The sequence below is a fragment of the Hetaerina americana genome, unplaced genomic scaffold (assembly GCF_022747635.1).
Source record: "Hetaerina americana unplaced genomic scaffold, ioHetAmer1.1.p SCAF_7, whole genome shotgun sequence".
Lineage (NCBI taxonomy): Eukaryota > Metazoa > Arthropoda > Insecta > Odonata > Calopterygidae > Hetaerina > Hetaerina americana.
Genome location: NW_027287316.1, coordinates 59,451,155 through 59,478,362, shown reverse-complemented (window position 1 = coordinate 59,478,362; position 27,208 = coordinate 59,451,155). Strand labels below are relative to the sequence as shown.

The following is a 27,208-nucleotide window of genomic DNA, read 5'->3' as shown; positions in this document are numbered from 1 at the left end:
TTGCATATTCCATTATGCCATTCCAATCCAACACTCAGATGGCATCTTTTTGAAATGAAATACTTGGAAGTGGGCGTCACTTTTATGGAATAGCTAATAATGCCATTTCATGTAGTTATTCCTAAAATGGCATCCTTAAGCAAAAAGCAATGGTTACCATTATTAGGAAATAAACTCTCTGATCTTCCAACATGAATATTGTAAGATGAGGAAATTTAATAATCTTACTATAACACAAATTATATGCAAGACTATTCCTTAAAATGTCACATATAGTAAAACCCAAATTGGAAAAAAGTGTCCACATCCAGGTTATTCCTGGGCACAACACATCTGAAGGATCAAGTATTACACTTGCTCTTAAAACCACATTCAATTAGTAATTAGGAATATTAAAGAAAAGAATCAATCTTTGCAGAGATTTATACCTGGACCTTTGTAATTCAAAAGCTGTAAACTAGTCCCCAAAACCTTCTAAACCCCATAAAATATTCGATGGCCTAATCCAATACAGAAACAACTAAAAAAATGCCAATTTAAAGTGGACAGATTCCCTAAGATTTTTTTAAATTTGAACTAAATAAAGATTCAAGCTTAAATTCAAATACTGAAGTACTTTTTGAATTTACTTCTCCACATTAACAAATTTTGTTCACTTGCAACAGAAATCTAAGAAAATGGTACTCAAAAACTCTATGAATTCCTGAGAGAATCTGTAATTGCTGTTGAATTGAACTGGTCCAATGCTTTGCTTCCCCCGGTTTGGCTGTGGATATTGGCAAGGGAAAAAATAGGGAATGAATTTCCAATATTGGAGGATGTAAAATGGATTTTGGTTATATGCATCACTTGTGATTGCAATGGTGCACTTTATGGGGAAAGAACATAGAAATATACTTCTTATTTATTATACATTGAACTCTTAGACTAAAACGTTTTCAATTACTCATTGCTCACAAAGCCAGATATAAATTCTGGAAAACTTTGGAGAAGGAACAACCCAATTTAGCAACATCACTTACCTGTTGCGAAACTAGTAAAGAAAACAAATTTCTGCAATATTAGACTACCTACTGCAAGTTGTTACTAGTCTACCACATGCAGGTACAATTTATGTAAAATATAACATACTCCAAAGTCAGCATGCAATAATTAGACTTAAATATATTTGTAAATTAAATTTTTACATTCATCAAGTAGTTGGCTAGTATGCAGCATTTAATATAGTTCACTCTACTCCAGCATACTACCAAAGTTTGAAGAACAATTTTCAAAAACCTGTTCATCTCAGAGTATAGGACTCATATTATATCCTCTTTATTCTGGGGATATCTTTCAATTCTCCTTTTTCAAGAAGTCCTGTGTGACTTCTGTGTGGTGGAATCACTCTCAAGAGATATTTAGAGCTGGGATACAAATATTCATTTCTCTTTTAATCCTTGATAAAGTTATCAATTTGTGGCATAATCTGTGGAAATATTACCACAAATACTGGCATGCTACCATTGGTGGTTGCATGGCTCCATCAGCAATAACAGATAAACTAACTCACCTTAATAAGATTTGCAGCAATACTGGAGCATGGGGAGACCACTGTCTTCAAACAGCGATCATGGACCACAAAGTTACACACTGTGTGTTCACAAGTTGATGCATCAACATGAAAATAAAAAGGCAAAATGCCGCAATTAGTGGAATTATTTGATGACATTTTGTGACATCCTTAAAGTTAACAACACAAATGTAAAAGCCACATAATTGACATCCAGGTGTATAAAGGAAATATCATACGCAGTCAATGCTTCATGGATTAAAAACAAAGCAAAAAGATGCCCAATGCAATGGAATCTAATTAAAGGTTTTGTTAAAAAGACACCAACTACATGTGTGACAATTATTTTGGAATTTTGCTACAGCTCCTGAAGGCTCAGGCGCTGGTTGCAAAATAAGGAGATGGATTACGAAGTGGAAGATGATAAGGAGGGGTACACATTACAGAGTAAATATTCACTTGTTTGTGCCACTCTATGGTTGCATCTAACTATAAATAGCAACATAATATTTAAATTTGTGCAATTTTTTGCTGTCCCATAAATTTAACAAGCGGTTATTTTTTCATGGGAGCGAAAAATATCGTTAATTGTTTGACAGGGGTTTCTACGAAGCCAACCCTCAAGTTCTGCAGCCTCGGTTTACACAATATCCACAGTTCTTGAATAGGTTCCTCACCACTCCCAGGAATAGGCACGAGTATAACGCATAAGGCATGTGCCAGACATGATCAAAAATCACTTTCCATAGTGCATAAAACCTGTTAACATGCCTTTTGGTTAAATGGTTAAAAAAATCAGAAATTTCGTATTCTTCAACTAAATTACTAGTTTGTACGCACCAAAACCTCTGCGAGACTGACCCATTTTCAATTTATATTATTCTCCTCATGAACGTACACTCATATTAACTAGTAATTACAGTAGAAGTCAATACGCAAAACGTTCATACTACTAATTTCCCCGCCAGTGGGAAAGGGGTCGAGAGGAGAGTGCGGAAACCAAACTTTTTATCCTCATTTAACTCAAGCCCCGATTTTGTAACAATTTTATAAAAGCATGAAATAATCAGAATATTATAAGCTAAGAGTAAAGTATGAACTAGACAAATGGGATCAACGAATGTTTTATGCTTTTTTATTATCCGCAACTATTCCTTTCTTGCGAATCTTGTAATTATGCCAAGGGAGGGTTTCGTATAACGGAGATGACTTCTGGATACTACCTCAGCAAAAAATCTAACTTAAATATATTTATATACAAAATACAGATCATTACAGTTGAAGAGCATTTCTGGGACAAGATTTTACTTGTCCATCGACAAAGAATATTATGAAACCTCGTCCAATCCGATTTCTTGTCATCCAAAAACTGAGCCGGTAACTTTAAGAAATAACTCAATCCACCAATTTCACGGAGACAGTTTCCCTTTTCAGTCGGCCCGGTGTTCAGAAAAGACGGAAATGGAAATCAACTCAAGTCTGCGGGTACCCGTATGAAGTAAGCGAGGGGAGGAGAGGGAAACCATCTAATCTTCGGATATAAGGCGTTTCCGTTAGAGGTCCCTCTTTATCATCTACCCCATGGTTTGTGTGAGGCACACCGGGGATCTCTCTTCCAGAAAATTAGGAGCACGAATGAAATTAAACGCAGTTTTCACCGTAGTATGTGTAGTGGACATCCCCCTCTGGGCATTGGACCCCAAGTTAGGAGCAAGAATAAGACTCGATTTTTCAATCTGTGGTGCATTTTGTGTTGGGAGTCCCAAGTAATCGAATGAAGGTCAGTTTTCATGTATTACCGTGACAGATCAATTAAATGACGACAGGTTGGTATCCACCATTTTCAGCACAGCATCACTGACGAGGGTCTGCAACGAGCCCGTAACTTCTCTTCCAACGCCCAGAAATGTCAGACACCAACATTTTTGCATTTTCACCCCAGATTGACTGAAACCTTACTGTCCGTGGTTACGTGAAGTGGTCCGTGGCCACCTGACGGCGGGAAAGCAATTTTTCTAAGGGTTACTTACAAAAGTGTAACTGAATTGCAGATGAGCATAGTAATAGCATGAAACAGTGGTGACGTATAATATAATTAGTTTCGGACCAGATAATATGCCACCAAAGGAAATTACAATGATTTATGGATTTTTGATGGGAGTTAGAATGCGATCACTTGTCTCAAGCATTGGGGCTTCTGAAGAACTTCAATGCCTTGAAGAACTGGGATTCAAGTACGTCAGGTGATGGGCTAGGCGTTATTTTTTCTGCATTTTAATATACCATCACCATAAATGTTACCGGAGAAAGTGGCAACTTAATAACATCAATAGCAGCATTCTTGGGAATGATCTTATTTCAAGTACCGTGATAGGTCAAGTAATTTTGGAGGGTAAGTTGCATGTTCAAAGATGTGGAAAGAGGTTCTAAGCAATTACAAGGCAATGAAGAAGGCAACCGTTCAATTCGATAGACTGCAATTCATGGAACCTGACATCTTTTCCAGGGCTGTTCTAACCTACCGTTAGAGGAAAGACTACACATTACGAGTGTGATGAGGCAGGGGAAATTTTAATATCACTATTTATTTCCATCTTTAAGTACACCGCTATGCTTTATCTGTCAATGGCATAATAATGACCTATCTTCTATTAATGCTTCAAAATATTGAAGTGATGAATTATCTCCGTGTTCGAGCAATTAACTTCTTCATTGCTCCATTTTCAGGTAAGGGAGCATCCAGTCCCGTGTAATTTCATTTATTTTAAAATGTTTAGGCCGTAAAAATATCAGTAACGCAAGGTGAGCTGGTAACTGCCCACTTAGTTGAAGTTTTCACCGTGTTGCTAACTTGAAATGTTGCAAGAACGGGGAAAGTATGAGTTTCATTTAAGAGGAATGTTTTAAGAGTAAGAAATCAATTCTAGCAGGAAAATGCCTAGAGTAAATTTAAGAATATGGATATATAGGACATTATTTAGGGAAAAAGCTTTCTTAAAGGTAGGGAGTCACCTGCCATGCCACCTGTTCATTAGGTTAGTTATAGAAATGTGACAACTGTTTAATATTAAAGGAATTTGTGATGACTAATGTATTCTGAACTTCCCTTAAAAGTAATCAGTATCAAACTCGTTCTATACATCTGAAATAGCTCTGTTTAAGCTTCTATTGTATATGAGAATTGGGGGAAGCATGCTTATTGAAATCACAAAGTATATTGAGCTAGCGAAGATGATATCCAATTTATGATTGCAAAATTGGTTAGTATCGCATTGGGCTACAAATTGGTTGGTCAATTTACTTGCCAATGAGTCAGCGCACCAAAGGTTTTGTTTCAGTGCTTAAATTTGTCTCACCGGTTTTTAAAATATGTCTTTTCTCCATTTCGAGCATTCTATGAGATAAAAATAGCATTAGCATCAACATATCGTAATTGGTCACGAGACAAAGGCCATTCGTTTGATCAGGCAACGAAATGTGGCAAGAATTCCCTATGGTATTTTTATTCACTTAGGAAGCTAGCAAATCAGGCAATTTATTTATGTATAGATCTTTCATGGCACGTGAGATATCCCGATTAAAACAGTTTTTTTCCAGTCAGAATGGTAAAGAGATAATTTTCAAGAACCAATCAATTTCAAGTGATGTAGCATTATTTTTTCACTGCTAAAAGATAACGCTGAAATTTTTATAAAAACAGATAAACTACCTGTTAAACAGATATACCCCTATATAAACAGATTAACCCTTGGGAAATCACGTACCTACTCTCATACGAGATATCTTCAAATTCAAAGGTATCCCATTTTGTTCTCTAGGCTAGGAGTAGATAGAAAAATGTAGTTGACGTTAAAATACGTGAGCGCTATTTTTATAAATAGAAAACAGAGATGGCTGCAACGTACAGTAAACAGGATTCGTATATCGGGCGCAAGAATATGCTTTTTCAATACTTGAAATATTCCCTCCCACTGTTCAATAATTCTCATATCATTAGGTACACGCTTGATTGCATTTATATATTTTCTCTAAATATACGATCTTATTCTCAATTTAGTATCCTTCCCTAATTCAGCAGCCACACGCTAATATACATTAAGCGCATTTGTAATCAACCCACAGATTTATTTGGGCAAAATCTATTTATACATCACAATAAAATGTAAAAAAGTTCAAATACTTGCAATTAATATAAATAAATGCTTAAATTAATTATACAATATCTGCACAGCGGGATTTAAAAATAGGATAACAATAATACCATAAAATTTTATCCCATGCTCCTCTTAATATTTTCTATCAAAATATCACTTTACATTTAGAGAATTTGTTACTAGGACGCTGTGGAGTGTGGAGGATAGTAATTACATTATTTTTCACGATAACGAATGAAGGCCGATCCCTGTGTAACTTTACATATGACGAAATTGAAGCCTTTCCATCAAATTTGTTTTGCTAAATTGTGTTTAATTTCTAAGCATTCCACGAACGGCAATTTTGTATCGTAAATGACTAAAAATACAAGTATGAATTACGATTAGGAGATTGAAGATTCAAGCTGAAGTGACTAAGGAACAATGAAGAGATAGGTAGGCAAAAACACAGAAATAGGGCCTGGGGACCTGATAACCCCGGATGATGAAATGGAACCAAGTTTTCAGTGGTAAATAGCGACATCTGCCCTATATCTAGCATAGGTTAACTAATCTTATTTTTTTACTTTTATTCTTCCAGTAAACTCCAGCCCTCCGGACCTCCAGCAACCGCTGTACAATGCTAATACGGTGACCAGGAGCTCAATTCGTGAGCGTAGTCGGATTCTTCCCATCTGACTCAAAAGCCTTGCCTCCCATTACCAGGGAAGAAATTGATCCAGATCTGATGATTATCTATGGTCAAGGTAGGGGAGCGAGCCAGCCACCCATGCTTACCGCACCACAAGGAGCATCATTTCGTGTAATTAAAGCCTGAGCTGTAATTATTCTTTGTCACGAACCTCGCCATCGACGTTTTCGCTCATCCTGGGGTCTTTTTAATCATTATCCCAACGCATAGTTAAACTGTGAGCACGAAAAAAATATCAGTGACCCGTCTAAAAGTGATATGCATAATTCCAATTTCATAAATATTACTTCGTGGGAGGGGAGGAGGATTTTGGATGCACCCACATAACAATATATGGATATATATATATATATATAAATATATATATATATATATATATATATATATATATATATATATATATATATATGTATACACATATATACACATATATATGAGTGTATGTTATAATTATTAGGTAATCTACCGGTTAAGGTAGTTTTTTGGATGGACAAAGCTACTAAATAAAACTATTTGTGACTCCTGAAAAACACAAAATCCAGCATCCTACTCTATATCAGGTCCCTCTTCATCTCCGAGTACCTTCTTCCTCCCTTCTATATATATACGCACAAACACACACACACACACACAGACACACACATATATATATATATATATATATATATATATATATATATATATATATGTATGTGTATATATATATATATATATATATATATACATATATATGTAGTTTTATATTAATATAATATGTTTATCTATATTATGTACGTATACAGTGTATGTGTATACATACGCATATGTGTATACATACATTTACATGTGTGTGTATGCATGCGTACAGATAAACTCCTTCCTTCCACTGAAGAAGGTAGTTTTTCCTCCAAAAACTAATTACTACTAGTTTTTAACAAAAACTAGTTTTTCTCTTTTTTGAAAGCTCTGGTTTTTTATTACATCCGAAGTTTATATTTACTGTTTTCCTTTCACCTAAATTATGCTTTTTAAGTATCATCCCTTAGGGTAATGGTTGCACCTCCGGAAAACGTGGCAGTGGTATTGAAGGGACATGTCTCTCTGAGCAAAGAGATATGATTCAAGGAATGGAGGAAGTCCGCGAGAACATTAGCGCAAGGACCAAGGGGAAATGGACGATTGGTGAGGAAGACGATAAAGACATAGGGACATTGCTGTCCTGGAGTTGAGGTTTGTATTGAAGATCACATGACTAGGTAAAGTGATATACGAGAGCAGAAGAGGTGAAGTGGATGAATGTGATGCACTACACAGAGTAGATAAGCCACATGGATTAGAAATTGAATAGGATGGATTGTTTTGGTACGCAGTCAGCCAATCTTAGAATCGAAAGGCTGTAGAATACATGTGATTTAATATTCATGTGTTTTTGGCTTAGTGCTCTCAAGGCAGCAAACTGGAAATGACTCACTGTCAAGAGAAACATATATAATTGAAGAAGGGTTCGGATAGAGCATTATCCTCCCACAAGTTACTTGCTAGAATATTAGAAGAAAAAAGTTATTGAATGGTCTTGCGCAGGAAAATTTATTCCTTGATTCCTCCTATTCCTCTTAAAGTTTCTGATCTTACCATCACACTATTGATCCATGGTCTCACGAAAGTTGTTCCATTCGAAAAATTTGTAATAAAGAGTTTTTGTTGGAGCTATTTTAGTCAGTCTCATTATTTTTTTTGGAAGCAAAATTAACTTTTAACTAATCATTTCCAAACAGGTTCCATTCAGGCTCAAAATGAGGAGCGAGATATTGTGTGACCACGGATGTTGGCGTAAAGCCCTCAACTTAGACCTGTTTCCGTAGAAAGACCATCCCCATACGTCCCAATTAGTCTTAATCTCACCTCGAAGTTTTATAGACACACATTTGGTCAGTATTTCTCACTGGTGGGGGAGGGGAGCTTGCCACGTAAGCCTCGAATTCGGCAAAATTAGTCGAAACGAAATCACACTCCATCGGATGTGCCAATCGAGCGGCCATGTAAGCTTTTTGCAGACGAAACCAAGAGTCGAATTGAATAACTACGCTCCATGAGTACTTGTGAAATATATTCATGCTAATTTTAATGGGAGTAGCAATGTTATGTCATATTAAATTCCATTTTTGTAGTTTCATTGAAGTTGTCATCCTGAATTTCAATCGTCGTCCCGTTCACTAAAAACCTAGGCAATGTAAAACGGCATTTACTTACTACTGCTAATTCGCTTCCTTGATATTAATATATTTACAGAACGGAGAAGTTAAAGTTAATGAGTGACCCCACAATTTATTATTGAGACCGTGTAACAGTTCGGTCCGAAGAAATGCTGCGTTGATTATAAGGTAGACCTCTATTTCCAGAGTTTAGGGATTCGAATTTTTTTTGGATAAGTTTTTCATATGAAAGATATATACGTCCTTGGTACAATTTATAAGCTGAGATGAGTAAAACATGTGAGTTATTATATCACATAAAGCCTTAACAAAACTATATCAGCTTCCGTAGAAATAGTTGGCCACTTATCTTCCACTCCCCACGCTAATGAAAGGAAGACAGTCCAACACGTAGGAATCAAAGCGCTGGTAATTCATGCCACAAATTCAACCCACATGTTTATTGCTTTATGCAAATTACATGAGTCTATTGCATATTTTTTTATTTCCAAAATGGTTATCGACGCATTGAGATCAAATTTCAAAGGAAAAATTAAAACTATTTATAGGCTTTTTTCTTATTTAGGGCTGATTTGTGTTATTGACGCGGAAATAAATATACAAACGCATTAATACATCCGGTTTCACTAAATACTTTAATTGACCGTCATTGTAAGGACATAGGATCGTGAAAACTATGATTAGTGCTTGAATATCACTGAAGATAATAAACGGTAATCAAAAGTGAAAATGTTACAATAATTAATTAAAAGTATCCAAAAGTCCAGCAATCAATGAATATCGATGACTTCTACTCCTATAATAAGAACTAACCGATGAAAATCTATGATTTCTGACCATGTGAATGGGGATCAACAAAAGGTGGGTGAAACTCGACTTTAATGAAGCTTCTTCACCCTGGATGACTCACTTCTGAACGGTGCTATGGGCATTTCACTTGGGAGTGTTCCCTCAATACGATCAAAGAAGGGACCAAAATACCTTTGGAAAACCAGGGAGGAGGGGCAGAATTCACTCTCCCTTCACGGGAATCCAGCACCTGTCCTTTGAAATAACCTAATCGCCTCACTCTCCCAGGAAATTGATCCACTATGCACGTAATAAGAAGACACGTTAATTCAATACCGTGGTGTCATGCGAGAGAGTGACCATACGAACGTGAGATCATTTTAATATACGAGTATCAAATCTTGGACGAGTTTGCGATGCTTATCGTCTGTGCCAGTGATCGAACATCCGCTGCGTGTTTCATCAACAATTATGGCTTTTCCAGGCTCGAAAACCACGAAATTTTACTACCCATCGATTTACAGTAGACCTATCTACAGCATCGTCACCATAAACAGCTTTTAAACGATGATGAATCTCTGTAGGAGTCACTTATTCAGCAGTAAAAAAATTCGACTAAAGCACACTGTTTAACTTGCGTTGATATAGAAATAGAAAACGTCTCCATGTTTCCGCTTCTCAAAATACATTGGATGAATGTAACGACCTCAAACCTGCGCCTGAGTGTTGAGGGGGAATGTTACTGCCACATACCATCAGGAGTACTTCTCAAGATCATTTTGTTTGTGGTCTACAAGCATATGTGCATTAGTTTTCGGCCTGCCTTCGTAAGTACCATGCGTATTCGTCGTTGGTATTAAAAATTTCGCGCCAAAATAAATCACAATTAATATCTAGGGGTAAAACATTTTTACTTTTCAACTTTATCTCCTTCCAGACTTAGAAATATCTCCCATTGCTGCTCCTTTTTGTTGGTCCCTTCCAAATAATGCGATTGTTGCAGCAAATGCAAAAAAGATTTGTTTCCAAAAATCAACTCCTCGCTTAAATAGTATCACTTTCCCGCCGGATATCGTATGTGCCATCCTTGCAGTATTTCCACTGGCGTGAGCACGCAAGAGTTATCAAAAGATGGTCACAGAGTACTTTGAATGAATGCGATGTCATCCGGATTTTCCCCATCCCTTTGCGCGACGTCCGACCAGACTCTAGTTTTCCGCCTCGTATTCGTGCGCGTCATACGAGAATAATTTCCTGACTACGGTTCTTTATCTCTTTTTGCACCTCCACGAACATCTACAGTAGAGACTATGTTTTTTTTTAGAATCTTCTCGGTTACAACCTTGTGCCATCGTAAAACTCCTGGTGAGAGAATTCCTCACGAGATTTCACGACGCCCAATGCGGGAATCCAACCCGCGACCTTCGGGTCAGCCGGCGAAGGTGCTACCTAATTGACTGATCAAATAAGCTGCGAACAAATGTACAGTTTTTTCAAAAATGTCAGGTTTCGAATTGCACTTGGAGTTTAATACTTCCGAAATTACATTTAATTTTGGGTACCTAAAATTCTAAATGAACAGTTTTCGCTAAACCCAAGCAGTTTTTGCCCATTCCTGTTCCTGAATAGCTGAATAGCTGAAATACAATAGCTGAAATTCATTTACCCAACTGTACCTGAAAACGCGGGCGAGATGAATATCATGGTACAATAATTCAGATAGGTCGGTATCTATATATGTATCTGCGATAATGATTTCCAAATTCGTACTTAGCGTCGTACTGACAGGTCGAGGTGGATTAGCATTCGCGATGCTTTGAGCCAAGAGTGGTGCATACGTAACAACGTTCAAAATACGTAATATGTAAATAAATGAGTGGATTCGTTCATTAAACTTGCGCCTATTGCATAAAGTTCACCATATATACAAGTATATATTTTATATTTACAAATAAAATTGGAGAGAGTAATGATAACTATTAATGATGGACGAAAATACGTATTTTTATAACGAAATAAAATCTAGTTCATCGCATTATCATTGGACCATGTCTTGCTCGCCACTAAATAGACCTAAAAATTTCATTTACCTCGTAAAATAAGTACCGAGGTCTAGGAGCTCAATCCAGCTCCTCTCTCTATTAATAAATTAGATAAATATTTACGGCGCCATGTGTTTCCTATCAGTGGGATTCATATATTTTTTTTGAAGGGGGATGTTTTGAAGACCGATGAAATTTCACGCTAACAAAAGTGGATTTCCGAAAAATTGTAACTAGGCCGAAACAATTTTACTCTGCGGGGGAAGAAGGGGGAGGTAGATGAAGGGGGACTGTTCCAATCTCTCCGATCCCACTCTCCCAGTCGTGTGTTTCGGGAGGTCATCCGCCGCACTCAAAAAAAGCCCTTTCCCTCACTTTTCGAGCCCCTTAACAACGGCTCATATCGAAAGGTCACGGTTCAAGCATTTTTACCGATTCCCGACGGTGATATTCAAGACGATGAAATGATTGGGACGCCTTTAGCTTTTTACAAGTGGACTAGAAATTCTCAAATGTTGACACCCCCACATTACAGCCCAGTCGCCAATTGGTTGATCCGTCATCAATCATTTGAAGGGAAATCGTTCCAATTAGCCTGAACTTAAAGGGAAAATCCCTAATAAACGACACTTTGTCTTCCGAATGAAGTTTTTTTTTACGTTTCAGCCCACACGCCAGGCTCGGAAAATGAGTGGGGAAATTCCATCTTATTTCAGTTTTTCTTATAACGAAGGAATGGCGAATAAAAGCGTTCCAAGAATTTCATAAAAGGTGACTATGATAATTTCTCTCGCTAGTCTACTTCCACCTATCCCCTGACTGCACCCTCCCAAAAGGTAGAAAGGTTACTTTTACTAGAGTTTGGTGAAAAAACCTATACTTTTACGCGATAAGATATGCTAATTCAGTCAAAATGTTTTGGTGCAAAATTTTTCAATGTGTGAATGCTCCCAACATATCAATACTCTACATTATCTAGTAATGAATTTACGGGGGCCGATCTCACGGACGAGTGAGGGGGAGAGAGTGAGGAGAGAGGACGATTGTCTACAAATTTTAACCTTAAGCGAAATCCAATTTTCCTTTTTCCTACATTCAACCAAAAAATAAGTAAATTATTTCGTGTCTGTCAGTTTCTGCATACATTTCCAAGTGAAACACCGAGAGCCGTAAGGGGATCTGTGGACCTGCGTCGAGAAACCCATGTAAAATCAATGCGAAGTTAAAAAAAATATTGCAATTTTATGATTTTCCGTGGCACCCTTAAAGGTCCTAAGGATTGGTCTAAGTATCCACTGCCAGGGTCGGAAACGTCTATTCATTACTCCATCTACTCTCCTCTACATCATTCAATTCTGAAGATTACCCTCCCCCATTACACATATACTCCGATTCTACATTAAGTTCTCATACGATTACATCAATTATCTTAATGGATGGTGAGCTAATACTCCCTGCTACTCGGTTGCCATCGTGGCGGGCTTTAGGGTAAGATGTGGATTAAGGTAAATCTTACTCTACAAGTCACTGTGAGGGATTTCAGAAATTGGTTGTAAGGTCACCAACGGTTAGGATAATGAGTGAATTTTAGCGAGACGAAATGCACAAAATAGGTGAAACTAATATTATAACCACAGTAATTAAATGAGAAGGATGATTTCTATGAAGGCTTGGTATGTGAAAATAGAGTCCATCTAGTACTAAACACGTCGTGTGAAAATGCGTGGTAAGTGCCTATAAGTCCTGATCTGATAAGTACTCGAAAAATCACAGATCCTGGAAGAGATTTTCCAGAGAAATGGAATCAGGATCCTCTATTCAGTCCCGCTCGATAATAGAATAAATTCAACAAACATATTTTGCATTAAATAATTAAAATCAATTATTAAATTACTATTAGAGAACGATGCCGACGTTAGACTAATTTAATGGAATCATATTTTCTATTTCATGTTGTTTCATGCGAACAATTGGCTATTAATGTCCACTACGGCTTCAGACTTTACTTCGGGGAAGTATTTGGTATCCATAAAAAAAAATTTACTACTTTTACGCTGACTAAATACAACGCCTTTTAGCAACTTGCGGAATCATCAGGCACCTGATGATAGCGTAATAACGTTTGCGGAAAAGTACCAAATCTTTTAATATGAATTAGACACTAGTCAATTAGGCACTCATAGGGTCATCACGCTCTTTCCTGCCCTTTTTTAAATTTGGTGACTTTTTACGTATTTGCTCAGGGATGGTAGGTACCCGCGTTTAATCTTAATCGGTAGACTAAAATTAATAGTTATAACGATAGGTCTCGGAAACTTGACCAGCTCAAGGGGCCCCTCCCAGTCGTACATACGTTTTCTACGGTTTTACCCCTTTCTCACGCGTTCCCTCAGCAAGTTGCTTCGCGCGTGGAATCAACGTAGCCCGCGTCTTTGTCCGTGCCACCTGGGACGGATCGCAAACCCGGGACAGCCGTGGTAGAAGTTCCGGGTTCATCTGGGCAATCTCCCGGTGGGAAAATATTCGAACAGTAAAGTTAGGAAGGGGAATTTTGAACCGTGAGCCCCAATACAAGTAGCTATGCGTCGAACATTAGAGACATTGTGGCCCCTAGTAGGTACAAGGAAAGATCTAATTACAGAATTGAGCATGAGACCTATGGAGGAATGCTCACCGTTTCGTGATCGTCACGAAGGTACGGAAAACGTAAGACTATTATCTTTAATTCATTTTTGGGAGCTACTGGAAACAAAAGGTCAGCATGAAAAAGGACTGTATAAACATCGTAAAACGCTTGCAAACGGAATAATATTTGCCTCAAATTCGATCGGTAGGTAACACGCCCAGGTTTATGGAGGACTGATGACCGAAAGGACATAGCATCCACGTAAGAAAGTTAAGGAGGGGTGAGGCAAGTGAGACTACACTTATCATTACGCGTCGAGAATAAGTGGCCTCGCAAGGAAGGATCTAATTATGTGATTGAAGAGAATACCTAAGGTGGTAAACAGTCAGTTTCGGGAAGAATCACCACGAGCGACATTAAAGTTTGACCCTACTGTCGTTATTCCTAAGCTGGGAGCCAAATGAAACACAAATATCAAGTCCAAACTAGTTTATAACTAAAAGTAAAATGAGTGCAACGCCATACAGGACATACTTTAAGGTCCACAGAGCATTTAATTCAACAAAAGATTACTGCAAATTTTGACACAGCATGGTTGTGCACGCCGCAAAAGCTTAGTCGCTGAAGCAAGATAATAGACGTAGCTTGAAAATTGAGAAATGAGAAGGGAAAAGGTTAAAAATGGTAAAATGGATGGACAGGAAAACAAACGATGTACCAGGAATGGCAGGGGAGGGGAGATGGTTTTTGGCAGATATCCAAAAGGGGCAGGAAAGGTGGATACAGGGCATTTTATTGGCGATGGAATGTTTATGAGTGTGATAGAGGGGAGAACTTAAGGAAAGCGAGGTAAGAGGTAAAAAATACAAATAGGCATTTTGGACCTGATGAAGGGAGGAAGGAAGTATGTGGAATTGAAAAGGGTTTCATAAGGCGTAGGAAGTCAGGTTGTGTCTAGCTAGGCGAACATGTAGCGGTGTTCAATTTGTTACCATTCAAAACCAAAGTGCAACGGTAGACGTCGAAATATTACGAGTAATACCTGCATTGATTGGCGAGATCATTACTGAATTTAAGGGAAACTGACAACCGAACAGATTTATACAGAAAATCCTTTTTTCCGTTGCACTATTCACGCCATCAACGTCATAGACCATCAAATACCTACGGCAATTCTGAACATTCGAGTATTTGACGATTACCAATAATTACCGATTACAACAATGATTAGTGACGTAACAACCCCTGCCAGATGCCTTTGTGATGGTCTAGAGAGTAGGTTATACATGTAAATGGGATCTAAATCTGCCTTAGTCCATCACGTTTCCTTTCTCTCTCCGATCTATCAACCTTAGGAGCCCCGCGTTTGCGGTCCGAAGAATCGTCAGGTCCGGGAATTGAGTATCGATTCGAAGGGAGAAGCGATGTTCACGAGGGGCAGGGGAGGGAGAGGTGGAAGAAAGGGCGCGCTTCCTTCATTTAACGTAGCACATCGAACGTGAGTCATGAACGGAGAGGAAGAAAAAAATTGGATCATTAAAAATCTGTATTTCTAACGAGTGTCACGCTAAAAGAATTATTTTAAGGATCAATGAGGAAATTCAATCCCCTCCCCCAATCACACGCTCTGCTCTGCTTCGTGGCGATTGTCAAATTTAATTTTCGAGTGAAAGTTCAATGTTGTAAGCCCTTTGGAAGAAAAATAAATTACCAAGGAAGTTACGATTTCATATAAGCGTATTGCATCTCCTAAAGTAGGGGCGTGAATAAATGATCCATCACCAAAACAAAAATATTGATGTCGTACGTCTCTCGGTCAAACCCGTTTCTTTCCTGAACATCTAACCGAGAAAATATGATGAAGTATTATTTAGCCTCTTTTGTGACTTTTGAGTAAATTGAAAATATGAAAATACTTATTTCGTCATTTATTTAATATTGGGGTTCAAACACTCCAATTGTTGAGCTAATTTTACTGCTAACCTTACAGGTATAACAGAGGGAGAGTATCACTAAACATAGGTATGTACTTTACGCCGGGATCTAGCCAAAGATGACTCAATGGTTGGAATACCGCCTCGGCTTATTAAGCTATGAACGAGCTCCACTATAAGTTTTCCTTCTAGCCCATAGGACTCTTCCACATCAACGCAAACATATAGCATGAAATTACCGATATCCGTCCTCTCAAAATGCCAGATAGAACAAATTTCTAATAATACATCGGAAATAAGATGACTGATATGGTTAAATTCTACCCAGATTGGTCCATTCATTAGCTTTAAGAAAACAAATTTCAATACAAAATAACATGCACAGCAACCCACGGAAGCAGAAGAAGGAATGAAAATACTTGTAATTAGGAGACGTCATTCAAGGCTAATTATAATTTATGATTCCTCACTTTCCATATATTCCATGGAATTGATCGAGTGATGTAGTGTAAGGAGACATAGCAATTCCAATACAATTATTGCTGAAATACGACCACTTCGATGATGAAATTCATTCACACCCTTATTCAGTATCCTTATTTCAAACATGTTCATCTTTCAATGCATACCAAAGAGAAAAAATTAGATTACGAATTTTCTTTATAAAAACTTACAAATGTTACAAATAATTCCGTCTCACTAACAAAAGGTTTTCGAATTCTTCCTTCCGTTCGTGCCAATTTTGAAGATAAATCTGATTTTTAGGGTTGCAGGCAAAAGCCTGTCGGAAATTATAAAATAGTTAAGACGTAGTTTAAGAACGTAGCTCGTGAGTCTTTGACTTGCATATCAACCAAAAAATCACAATATGAAGTTCATTAAATGGTAAAAATAAATGGCCTGGTAAATTTCAGTCGGTGATGTTGCAACATTATAAATTATATGAATTGTTTGGCTATAGTTTTCAATCAACGCATGCCTGTCTGTTACGATATGATACGTAGCTGGAATGCTAAACACTATTCTTAACCCAAAACCAAAACTGAAATCAAGATCCTTATTCCTCTGAAACTATTGAGTGCCATATCTACGAAGGAGTCAGGGATATCACGTGTCCCACACGTTCACTCTGAACGGGCCATTGTTTAACATAAGATATATTGGTGCATAACGCAAAGGTATGATTAATAGTCTCAGGAAATGTCCCTTGATAAATTACAACCATATTTCCGAAAATAAAACCTAATCACAATCAGTAGAGCCACACCATTTTACAGTGACTACCACGTGGCTAAAAATAATGAAAAATAATTCATTCTCAAACATAAAGATTAAGGATGATTGATTTCACTGCTCTGCTACAGATTTCCTATCACTTCCTAGCTCATTTCAACTACCCTCCAATGCCGTCCTAAATTTCTTAATAAAAATGAATTCATTTTTACATATTAAAATCTATATCGACAGTAAGTGAGAAACTAATGTCACGCAATGGCTATTCAATGGCACGCACTAAATGGCTGTAGTAATTTTGGACACATTTTTCTTGTTGAATTATTATCTACTTTACGGAAGTCAATCAAAAACGTTAAGACAGATTTTAATAGAATTCGTCTCATTACCTTTCTCTTTATTTCGTGCATTCCTCCATCAGTGTGTGAGCAAAAACGCAACGTTTTATCCCCGGGCTTGCAAATCTCGAAACCATTTTTGGCAAATCTAATGGATCGCATCTGTACATAATCCACCCAATAAATGAACAATTTACACCACGACGTGCGTGAAAACCTAGAAAGATTGAAAGAGATTGGCACCTTAAGTCTTATAAAATTAGGGGGACGCAATATAATGGCACCGTGTTTCCCTCATCTTCCCCTTTATCATCTCGCAACTAGCTAATTATCCCATACCTTCATCGTAAGAAGCAAATGACGTCGTCTCCACCAGGCGCCTCCCGAGATAACCTAAACCTTGATACGTGATTCATTCTCTGTCGTGTTTCCTCCATCAACAAGTCCCCCCCATCACGCCATTATTCTTCCTTCTTTCTCTCTTCGTTCCCGGGAGATCCCGCACTCTTGAATTTATTCTTTTAACAATCCCTTTCCAGTCCGGCTACTTGACGATCTAAAATTTCAGTTGAATTTTGATGGCTTTTTGCCATCGAAAACCATTTTATGCCGATGCTCGACAGTGAGCCAGCAAACCATCAATAATAGCGAGGCATTAACATTATCAAACATGTACTTACACACGCATTTATATATATATATATATATATGTATATATATATATATATAAATATACATATATATAAAAATATACATATATATATACACACACACACACACACACACATATATATATATATATATATCTCAGGGTATCAAGATCCACAAATAGTAAAATCATAAAAGCCTCATGAATCGATTAATCCAACAGTTGAATATTTCGGAAACATTGAAGTCCGGCGCCCATTGAGCAATCATCAATGAATAATGCAAAACTATAAGTGATCAAAATCATAGTAATGTCGACTTCAACGAATCGACAGAACTACAGGATAAATGGAATCATGATAATCAATGATCGAATACCACTATCAAATCGATCTCATAATTTCCCTCCACATTCTCATCGTTGAATCGTCGAACCATCAGAGTCATAGAGTCAATCAAACCGAGGCCAAAATGAACAACTATCGACGCTATAGAAGTAACGAAAGCGGTGGAATCATCATTCAATCGTTGAAAAAAATCGGTTCTTCAATTGGGTAGGTAAGTCGTCATTGACTGAATGGGATCGAATAGTCGGGGGATGGGGGACGGATTATCGATCGAAATTTGCTTCACCGGTTCATCGAACAGCCCCACTTCCATTCACACCAGCCGGCGAGCGTCCTTCTCCATATACGTGCACTCAATAAGGGGGTGGGAGGGGATGAAGGTGTGAGGAGTGGAGGGAGGAAGAGCGGTTCCCGAAGGCTTTTCGGATGCAACACCCTGAACGTTAAAATCGGTCCATTCCGCGCACCACACCTCGCTGCGAGACGCGGCCCACCCCGGCCAGCCCGGGGTCCTTTTCCTCCTCGACCGATGGTCATTCCCTTCCCACCTCCGAGCCCACCACCCCCCCGGACATCTGCACACCGTAATACCTGCACAACTCATCACAAGGGACTAAATTTTTCATCGTCGTACCATCCCTCGTTACGGGAATGAACACTGAAATGTCCTGTCCCCCCTTCCCTCTCCCTCCCCAGCTGCGTGTCGACAGGCAACGCGCCACACATAATAAAACCCCGATTTACGACTTCCCCTGGGAGATGAACTGTAACCTTGCCCGTTTCCGTATTGTCCATGTGTATACGTGCGCGCGTGTATTCCTTGATTAACACGTCCCGATTCACTCGTGTATAATTTTTCCTCACACACCCCCATCCCTCCTTCCCGATGAATTGTTTTCCACTGCGGACGCATTTTCCAGCGATTTATTTCTGACGAAATTGATGTTAATACGATTCCCCGACGACGTGAATGGCGATTTTTATCACTCCGATCATCGCGGATGATGTCGAATCAAATCGTCTGTCCCATGTCGTTTGCCTCCGTGTCATCATTTTTTTCCTTGTCCTTCCCTCATTAAAATATTTCTCCGTTTCCCGCTTTCGGGGATACCGGCAAGAGCATCACCTTCACCTCCCAGCTCGGCGTTCCCGCTTTTCACGGGCGCTGCTCGGGGAACTATTTCCCGCGGCGCAACAGTCTCTGTACCGAGGCACACACTTTGAAATTGGCACAACCATTTAAACGGGAGCTATGGGACCTTCATCGTCCAACGATCAAACGGTCAGATCGACTAGAGTCGGTCCAGACGAACGTCCTATGAGTGAACACCTTGATTCAGACCTCACATCTGTGACGCAAATCGCGTCGGGCCCATCGAAATGCTCCTGAGGGAGTCAGCAGAACGTATTGGTCCACAATGAGAGGATGATGGGTGGTGAATTAATCTTAAATGACCCAATCACTAAGAATATTCTTGAGCAAAACTTAGAGTTACGTCACGCGTGACAGGTACTATGCACAGATTACTACAGCCTTCAAAGAGAAAATACATCCAATGTCAAAGGAGTATTCAGTGGCAGAGTCGAAAGTCGCCAAGGGAGTCTGATATCAAATAGTGCTTACGCTACCTTCGCTCTGACTAATTTTACGTGATTGTCACGCTTCATTAAAACAAAATTCCTGTCTGGAATCATAATGAAGAGATATCCAATTCCAAAGTTAATCCTTTCAATCGTCATTTTATACAAGGCACCCGTTTGTTGCATTCAATTGATGCTGGTTCGAAGCATGCATTCACAAGTAACAAAATTAACCAATTTTCCAACCCCCAGTTATTCCAAAAGAGAGGATATTTTCACCTTTAACTCTAGTCCCTTCGTTATGAAACGGGAGGCCGCGCACCCCGGGAAGCCAACCAGTGGGCCACAATTAGTATACCTTCAGCCCGTGAACCTCGAGCTTGAGACACCCTTCCCCTCCCCCGGTTTCGGGGTCTCCTGCGGGCACGAGAAATATCGCAAGCCGCCCCCGGAAGATCACGCGCGTGTCCTTCACAAGTCCGCACCCCCAAAAAGGCCTTCAACTGCACTTCTTTTAATAATTTGTCTCGTGCATTTTCTTTGTCCTAATCTTCGCTCTCGCGTAGGGAGAGGAGGGCTTGTCCCGGAGCGAAATACAGTATCCATCCATCCATCCCTCTCTCTCCCTCTGCAAGTTTCCTCCATCCGTACCACCTCTTCTCTCTTTGCTCTCTCCCTCCTCTCTCTACCCCCTCCCTCGCCCCCTCCATCCCTCCCTCACATCGTCCACGGACCCGCCGTCAACGAATGCCGATCAATACGAGGCTCCAACTGAGGCGCCCTATCCTCTCCGACCCCCTCTCCTCACAGAAACCCCACCGCCTCCCTCACCTCTTCCCGCCACTCCCCACACACCCCCTCTACCTCCCTCCTGTAGCCCCGTCCCCCCCACAGTACCTTCCCCTCCCGGACCCACCAAAATCCCACTCTTTCTCTCTCTCTCTCTCGCATCCTCTCTCCCACCTTTCCTTCCCTTCTCTCTCCCCCGCTCGGACCGAATCCTTCTCCTCGCGACTCCCCCACCCCCCTGTTTGCATGCACGAGCCTTCGTCACCCTCCTCCACTTCCCTGCCCCCTTGTGCACCCGTCGAAGCCCTGGCGCACCGAAAATTTCCTCTCTCCCGTCCAGACTCGGGGAGGAGGCGGCGGGCCCGGCGGGCTATGTCCCTCTCTCTCTCTCCCGCTCCCTCACCTCCTATCCATCTGCCCCGCCCTCCTGGGTTCTCAACGGAGGACCCCAAGGCGCGAGGCCCGAACGTACTGCTGGGAATGGGTGATGGTCCTGACGCGGGACGAATAGGGCCGCCTCGCCCAACATGGCCTCCGAGCGTGAGATGGGCGGGGGCTATCTCGCTTCGGGGTCGAATGGGGCCACCTTCCTATCATGGCCTCGTGAGAAAGGGTCCCTCATTACTGGGTTCACCTCCCGGAGGGACCCTTCCCCCCCATCTAGAGGGATGGTCCACCCACCCACGCCCCAATCCGGTGCGTGGGTTCCTTGCTTAGGAGGGAGAGGGTCCGGAGGGTCCTTTCCGGATCGTTCCGCGTGCACAGAGAGGATCTCTCTTCACGGCTCGCATGAACGGGCACGCTCGTCCGCCGCTCCAGCGTGATTCGTTTGATACCGGATTTTCAACGTGACCTCGCGGCCTCCGCTGCAGCCGGAACGGGTCTTTCTGATGAGTGATTCCGTCCCGATTCTCGTTTTAGAGAGGCGAACCCGATTCCTGCAGGCTCCATGGTTACCACGTCGATGGTATACCATGGTATAACCTCCTCCCCTCTTTCTCTTTCCATCCCCTCTCCTCTTACAAAATGGTCGTGGTGAAAAAAAGAAACGTTCCAATTTCCCCCGCGGAGGGGTCTCCATCTCCTCTCCCAATCCCCTTCTCCCAAACTACCCCTGCTCCCCCCTCCGCGCAACCCTCCCGCTTCCCCCCTTCGAAGACTTTTCCATTCCGGGTCTGTACGTGGGGAGAGGGGTAGGCGATTCGCCCCATTTCCTTCCATACTCCCATCTCTCCCCCATCACCACCACACCGCCCGCCCTCCCGCCCCCTCGCCCACCATCCTCTTCCCTCCTCCAAATCCCTCCCCTCCCGCGGCCCCGGCTGGGATTCGGGGGAGAGTCTTCCCGGCTTCCCTCCCGCCCATTCCTGTCTCTTCCCCCTCCCTGCGCCGCACCTCTCCTTTCGCCTCGCCCCTCAACTCCGCTCTCCCGTAACCGTCCCCGAGCAGACCCCTTCCGAAAAACGGAGACCCAACCAAAGACCATCGGGTCCCTCTCGAAAACCGGGCATTCCTGAAAATAAAATTCCAGGCCTTATCTCGAGGCTCCCGTCGAAAACCGGGCCCTGTCGATAACCGGCTCCCATTCGAAAATCATGAACGGCCTCTCGACGGACCTCCCAGCAAAACAGGATTCCTCTCGAAATTCGGGTTCCTCCCGAATACCGAACACATGACCTAAAACACGATCTTTTACTTAGGAATAGGTACGGAGTACTCCCGGGATAGTCGCAGAAAGTCGCTCCTCTCTATCGGGCCCTTACCTTACGTCTAATGTATAATGTACTCGTTTTTCCGAAATGTCGATTCCTGTTGAATATCGATACCTCTTGAAATTCAGATTAATTCAGCCGCAACCGGATCTCTCGGCGAGACCAGAATCCTCTCGAAATCCCGACATGTTCCGATAACCGGTCATATCACGAAAGAGGTTTGTTCTCGAAAATATGGCCACTATAAATAACCGTTTCACACTCTACAATCGAAAACCCCCGCAAACCGGTCACCTCGGAATAACATTCGTGAGCAAAGAAATGTCTCCAACTCACCCCTCATTTCGTCTGATTCTTGGTTGCACGGATGAAAACGAAGGAACGAGATATCCATGCTTCTTACCCCTGCGAAGATTTTTTATTTCGTAATGTTCCATGTACACTATTGCTGATGTATTATATTATATTGCAGGGAGTTCCAAAGCAAATTTTGTTTCAAAAAATTTTTTCATTATGCTGCTGACTTCTTCAGCTCGTCGTCATTTATAGTTCCTATTTATGCTGTACATAATGGGTCCATTTATATCCCCACCGCTCAGATCACCCAACATTCTCCAGGATAGCAAAGGTTTAACTTATCTCTCTCTCTCTCTAAATAGCTCCTCCATTTACTTTTTTCGCCTTCCTCAAATTCTCCCAACAACAATCCTTCCCCCCTACTATATTTATAAAACAATTCGTTTATTTTTTTCCACAAACAATTTTTCTACAAACAGGTATTTTTTTCTTACCAATGTATTCTCCTAATACTTACGTATTCCTCACAATTTTCCAATTAACAATCACACATCTACCTTCATAACTTTGGGATTCGAAACTATGGGATACGTAAGTTTAACCAATTTAGTGAGAGAGAAAACGCTTGTAAATTTCCACATTGATTGTTTTTTTTTAGTAAGCGACAATGATTTTAAAGCAATTATCGATGTAGCGGTGTTCTTTCAGTGGTTTCGCTGCTCTCCTGAAATATTAGCATTAAGTATTCCCAACACTATACGCCCAAAGCTCTTTACTATGTCTTTACCATTCTTTCTTCTCATCTTTACCTACATTATCTGCCATCTGCCACCAAGGACAAGAGGGGAAAAAAATCAAAAACATTTTATCCCGGGTAATTTTGGGCCATACGAGGGATGGTGTTTGGATCTCCCGACCTTCCCTGCGCAACTCCACCCTGACCTCGTGCGCTTTAAGAAAATCAGCCTCCAAGCTCTTGGTAGGGATGCGAAGCATATATCCTAACGGAGAGGGAGGGTTGATCGAACATGGAGGAGAAGCGGCCTGCGGAGTAGCCTCCTCGTTGAGACGCCATTTCAATATCCTTATTCCCTTCTCCACGCTAGATTTTAATCGCAATAGAAAGGGAAAAGTGAAATAAGGCACAAGGTAGGTAAAAATTTGCACTGTGTTCAAAGTCTACGTATTAAATGGGATCCGAAGGAATCCAAGCGTCCTTCCTCTTTGTTTCCTTATTTCCTTCACATAAATTGTACTCATATTTTAATTTTTGCTCCCAGGACGCCACTTACGGTTCTTGTATTCCGGAAATTTCAACAAATCCCTTTAGACTAGTCACCGGGTTTTCCGGAGGCATAACCACTAACGTTAACACAGCAAACGGGCACCAAAGAAGGTAGGCATCAAGGACTCAAGTATTTGCATTTTGAAAACATTGTCATTTTTAAATATTCGCATTCTTAGGTGCACTATGCTGAATGACGACGATAAAACAGGTTCTTCCTGGGTTCATTTAATAAAAATTAACTTCGGAAATCCAATATTTTGTATATTTACTTGTGGTTGCCGACAACCACGACCAGTAGTATTATGGATTAAGATTATAGTCCACAAATAATGTTCCCAAGATAAAATGAAAAAATGTGTGCAATTGTATGAGTTGTAATAGTCTTGGCAAAAGAGACCCCATCAGACTTTTGTTTAAACGATATTGATTAATATGTGGGGAAAAGAACTAAAATAACAGTTTCAAAAATTAGCCTCTAATAAATAGTCTAAAACAAGTTTAAAGTACGTTTAAAAAATTAATAAGTACCCTAGAATGCTTAAAAACTGTAAATTCACATCATGTCGTTTACTAACTACGCAGTAATGGGTGTTGCATTACTGTTCTCCACTCGTTATTAATACATGAACTCAAGCGACATGTTGACTCGTTCAGTCTAGATTCAACCTTCATAACCCAATTGGCTATTAAGTCCCAATATCAGAGGCCTATTTCTCAAAGCTACCGGCCAAAATATAAAGTCCTGTGTTTTTTTACCAGCGGGGTCTACCTATGGCAATAAACGGTACAACACTTGTTGGGCATGATTCGTTTTATCATGATTTTTCAGTTTTATAACTCTAACATTAGTTCAATTTTCAGGTTTTGCACCATTCTCTCGTTGTGTGCGAAAGGTATCTGTTCACAAGGGAATCGGGTTCGAGATTAAGATTCATTACCTTCTCACTGTATCATTTGTTGGCCCTCATATTTTAAAAAGGACTCGGCCGCAATAGCAGTGGATCGATACTGACTACAAGGATTGAGAGGCGCAACAAATTGGAGATATCAAATGTAGAACATATAGATTTAAGATGTAATTTTTTCCACGAACGATTAGGGTTAAGAATAACATTGTGTGACCGCGGTACGGTCATATTCGGGTCAAAATTAGTTTGGTTTGTACGTACCCCTTGCCACACACCCTAACGAAGGCTTGCAGGCTACTAAAATATAATAAAACTAGATCTGACCGGATCGGATGTGATGCAGGTGGAATCGAAAGAACTCGGTCTCTATCATTGCTCTTTTTCATCGTTCAGCCAACGTATCGCATCTGTTTTTAATATTAATTATAATCTTAGCGGAGGTCGGGGTAGTCCAGGGGTAGAACTGCTGAGTTCTCCCCTAGCTCCACCCCAGCTGAATCATTTTTCGGGCACCTAATCGTCCTGGAAAACCATATCCGATAAACCTACCCTGGTGTGTGAAATTCACACGACGCCGGGCTTAGTATTGGGTGAACTATACCATCAACTACTAAACCGAGCTTCGGTTTGATTAATGTGCGTTTTTATCACCTAAGCAAGGTCAGTATAATTATAAATCAACGCTACTCATATGCAACATTAGACAAGTCCTTCAAAGACATACACGACTGTCCCAAAAATAGTTTGAATGATTTTTTGCCACCAATGCAGGTGGTGGGAGTGGGGTAATTTGTGGTGGGGAAGGTGATGGGAGATCTTTGGAAAGCAATGCGACCCACGTCAGTTAACTATGGGTATTTACAGTGTGCGGATTGCTGCTAGACTGGACCCCTGTTCCACGGAAATGTCACGAATTCAAAATGCCACTTTCCATGGAGCAATGATATGGGATAAAATTGAGCATTAAGCTTAAAAACTCGGGTTCGGAGACCATGAACATAGTTAAGGATGCTTATGGAGATGGAGAAATGTCCCAAGTGATGGTTTCCTACATGCACAGGATGTTCTGAGAGGATAAGGACGAGGTTTACGATGAGGAATGCCCTGGATATCCATCAACACCAACACAGTGAGATGAAAATGTGCAAAAAGTAACACTTGCTCCATTCTGACTGACCCCTAACAAACAGGATGTTAGCAAAAGAGTGCAATATTCAGAAAACCTCAGTGTATGACATTCTTACAGAAGATACAACCATGAGAGGGGTGTGCCAAGATGGCCCCCAAGGTGCTGTCAGAAAACTGCTTGTGTGACAATGCCTTGAACCTCTTGAACCACGTAGAGAGCGGCCGAATTTTTTTAGAATAGATGCTTACTGGTGACAATAGATGGGTCTTTGAGCAGGACCCATGTATAACCCTGTGAGGACCATTTGGACCATTGGATTATATCAAAGAGGCCACGACGATGTGCCTGAAAGAGGGTGCTGTTGATGCCTTTAAGAAAACATACCACAACTGGCGGAGGCACTCGCATTGGTGTGTCGATACATTAGGGTGGTCTTATGAAGAATTGTACCAATTTGTACTTTGATCTGCAATATATTGTTTTCGCAAGATGTATTCTACTTATTTTTGGGGCAGATCTTGAAACTTGTTTTTGTCTAGGTGTAGTTCTAGCTACATGGTAATGCTTCTTTTATTCTCCTTGCTCCTTTGTAAGCGGGGGATGCGTGTTGCTTTTTGGCATCGTGGGTATTTTATCAAAGTTAGTCAAAGCTTGAAGGTATATGTCATTTGCGTAGTACAGGAAATGAGTTAAGTGATAATTGGCATGTTATTGAGGCGAGATATGATTTTGGCGAGGTTCAATCCGGTGTTGAAAGTAGATGATAGGGTGAGACGTTCAAGGCGCGAATGCGACTAGTCCTAGCTGTGATGTTCTTTTATTCCGTTTGATTCGAGGCAAATTCTTCAGATTTCTTCGCGCATTTGGGAATTCACAATAGAAGTGGATGGTCTGTGTTGCTTCGCGGAACTGCAGGATGGCGATGGCAAGTGCGGCAGAGGGTCGCCCTCGGCCGCCC

General features: G+C 40.6%; 1 protein-coding gene across 1 annotated transcript in view; it reads right to left on the bottom strand.

Moving 5' to 3' along the window:
• Positions 1-27,208, bottom strand: part of LOC139696854 (diacylglycerol kinase theta-like) — a 216,056-nt gene that overhangs the window by 59,844 nt on the left and 129,004 nt on the right. Inside the window, exon 3 of the mRNA XM_071595734.1 lies at positions 1,553-1,632. Within this exon, the coding sequence (XP_071451835.1) occupies positions 1,553-1,632 (80 nt within the window). The remainder of the gene's footprint in view (positions 1-1,552; positions 1,633-27,208) is intronic.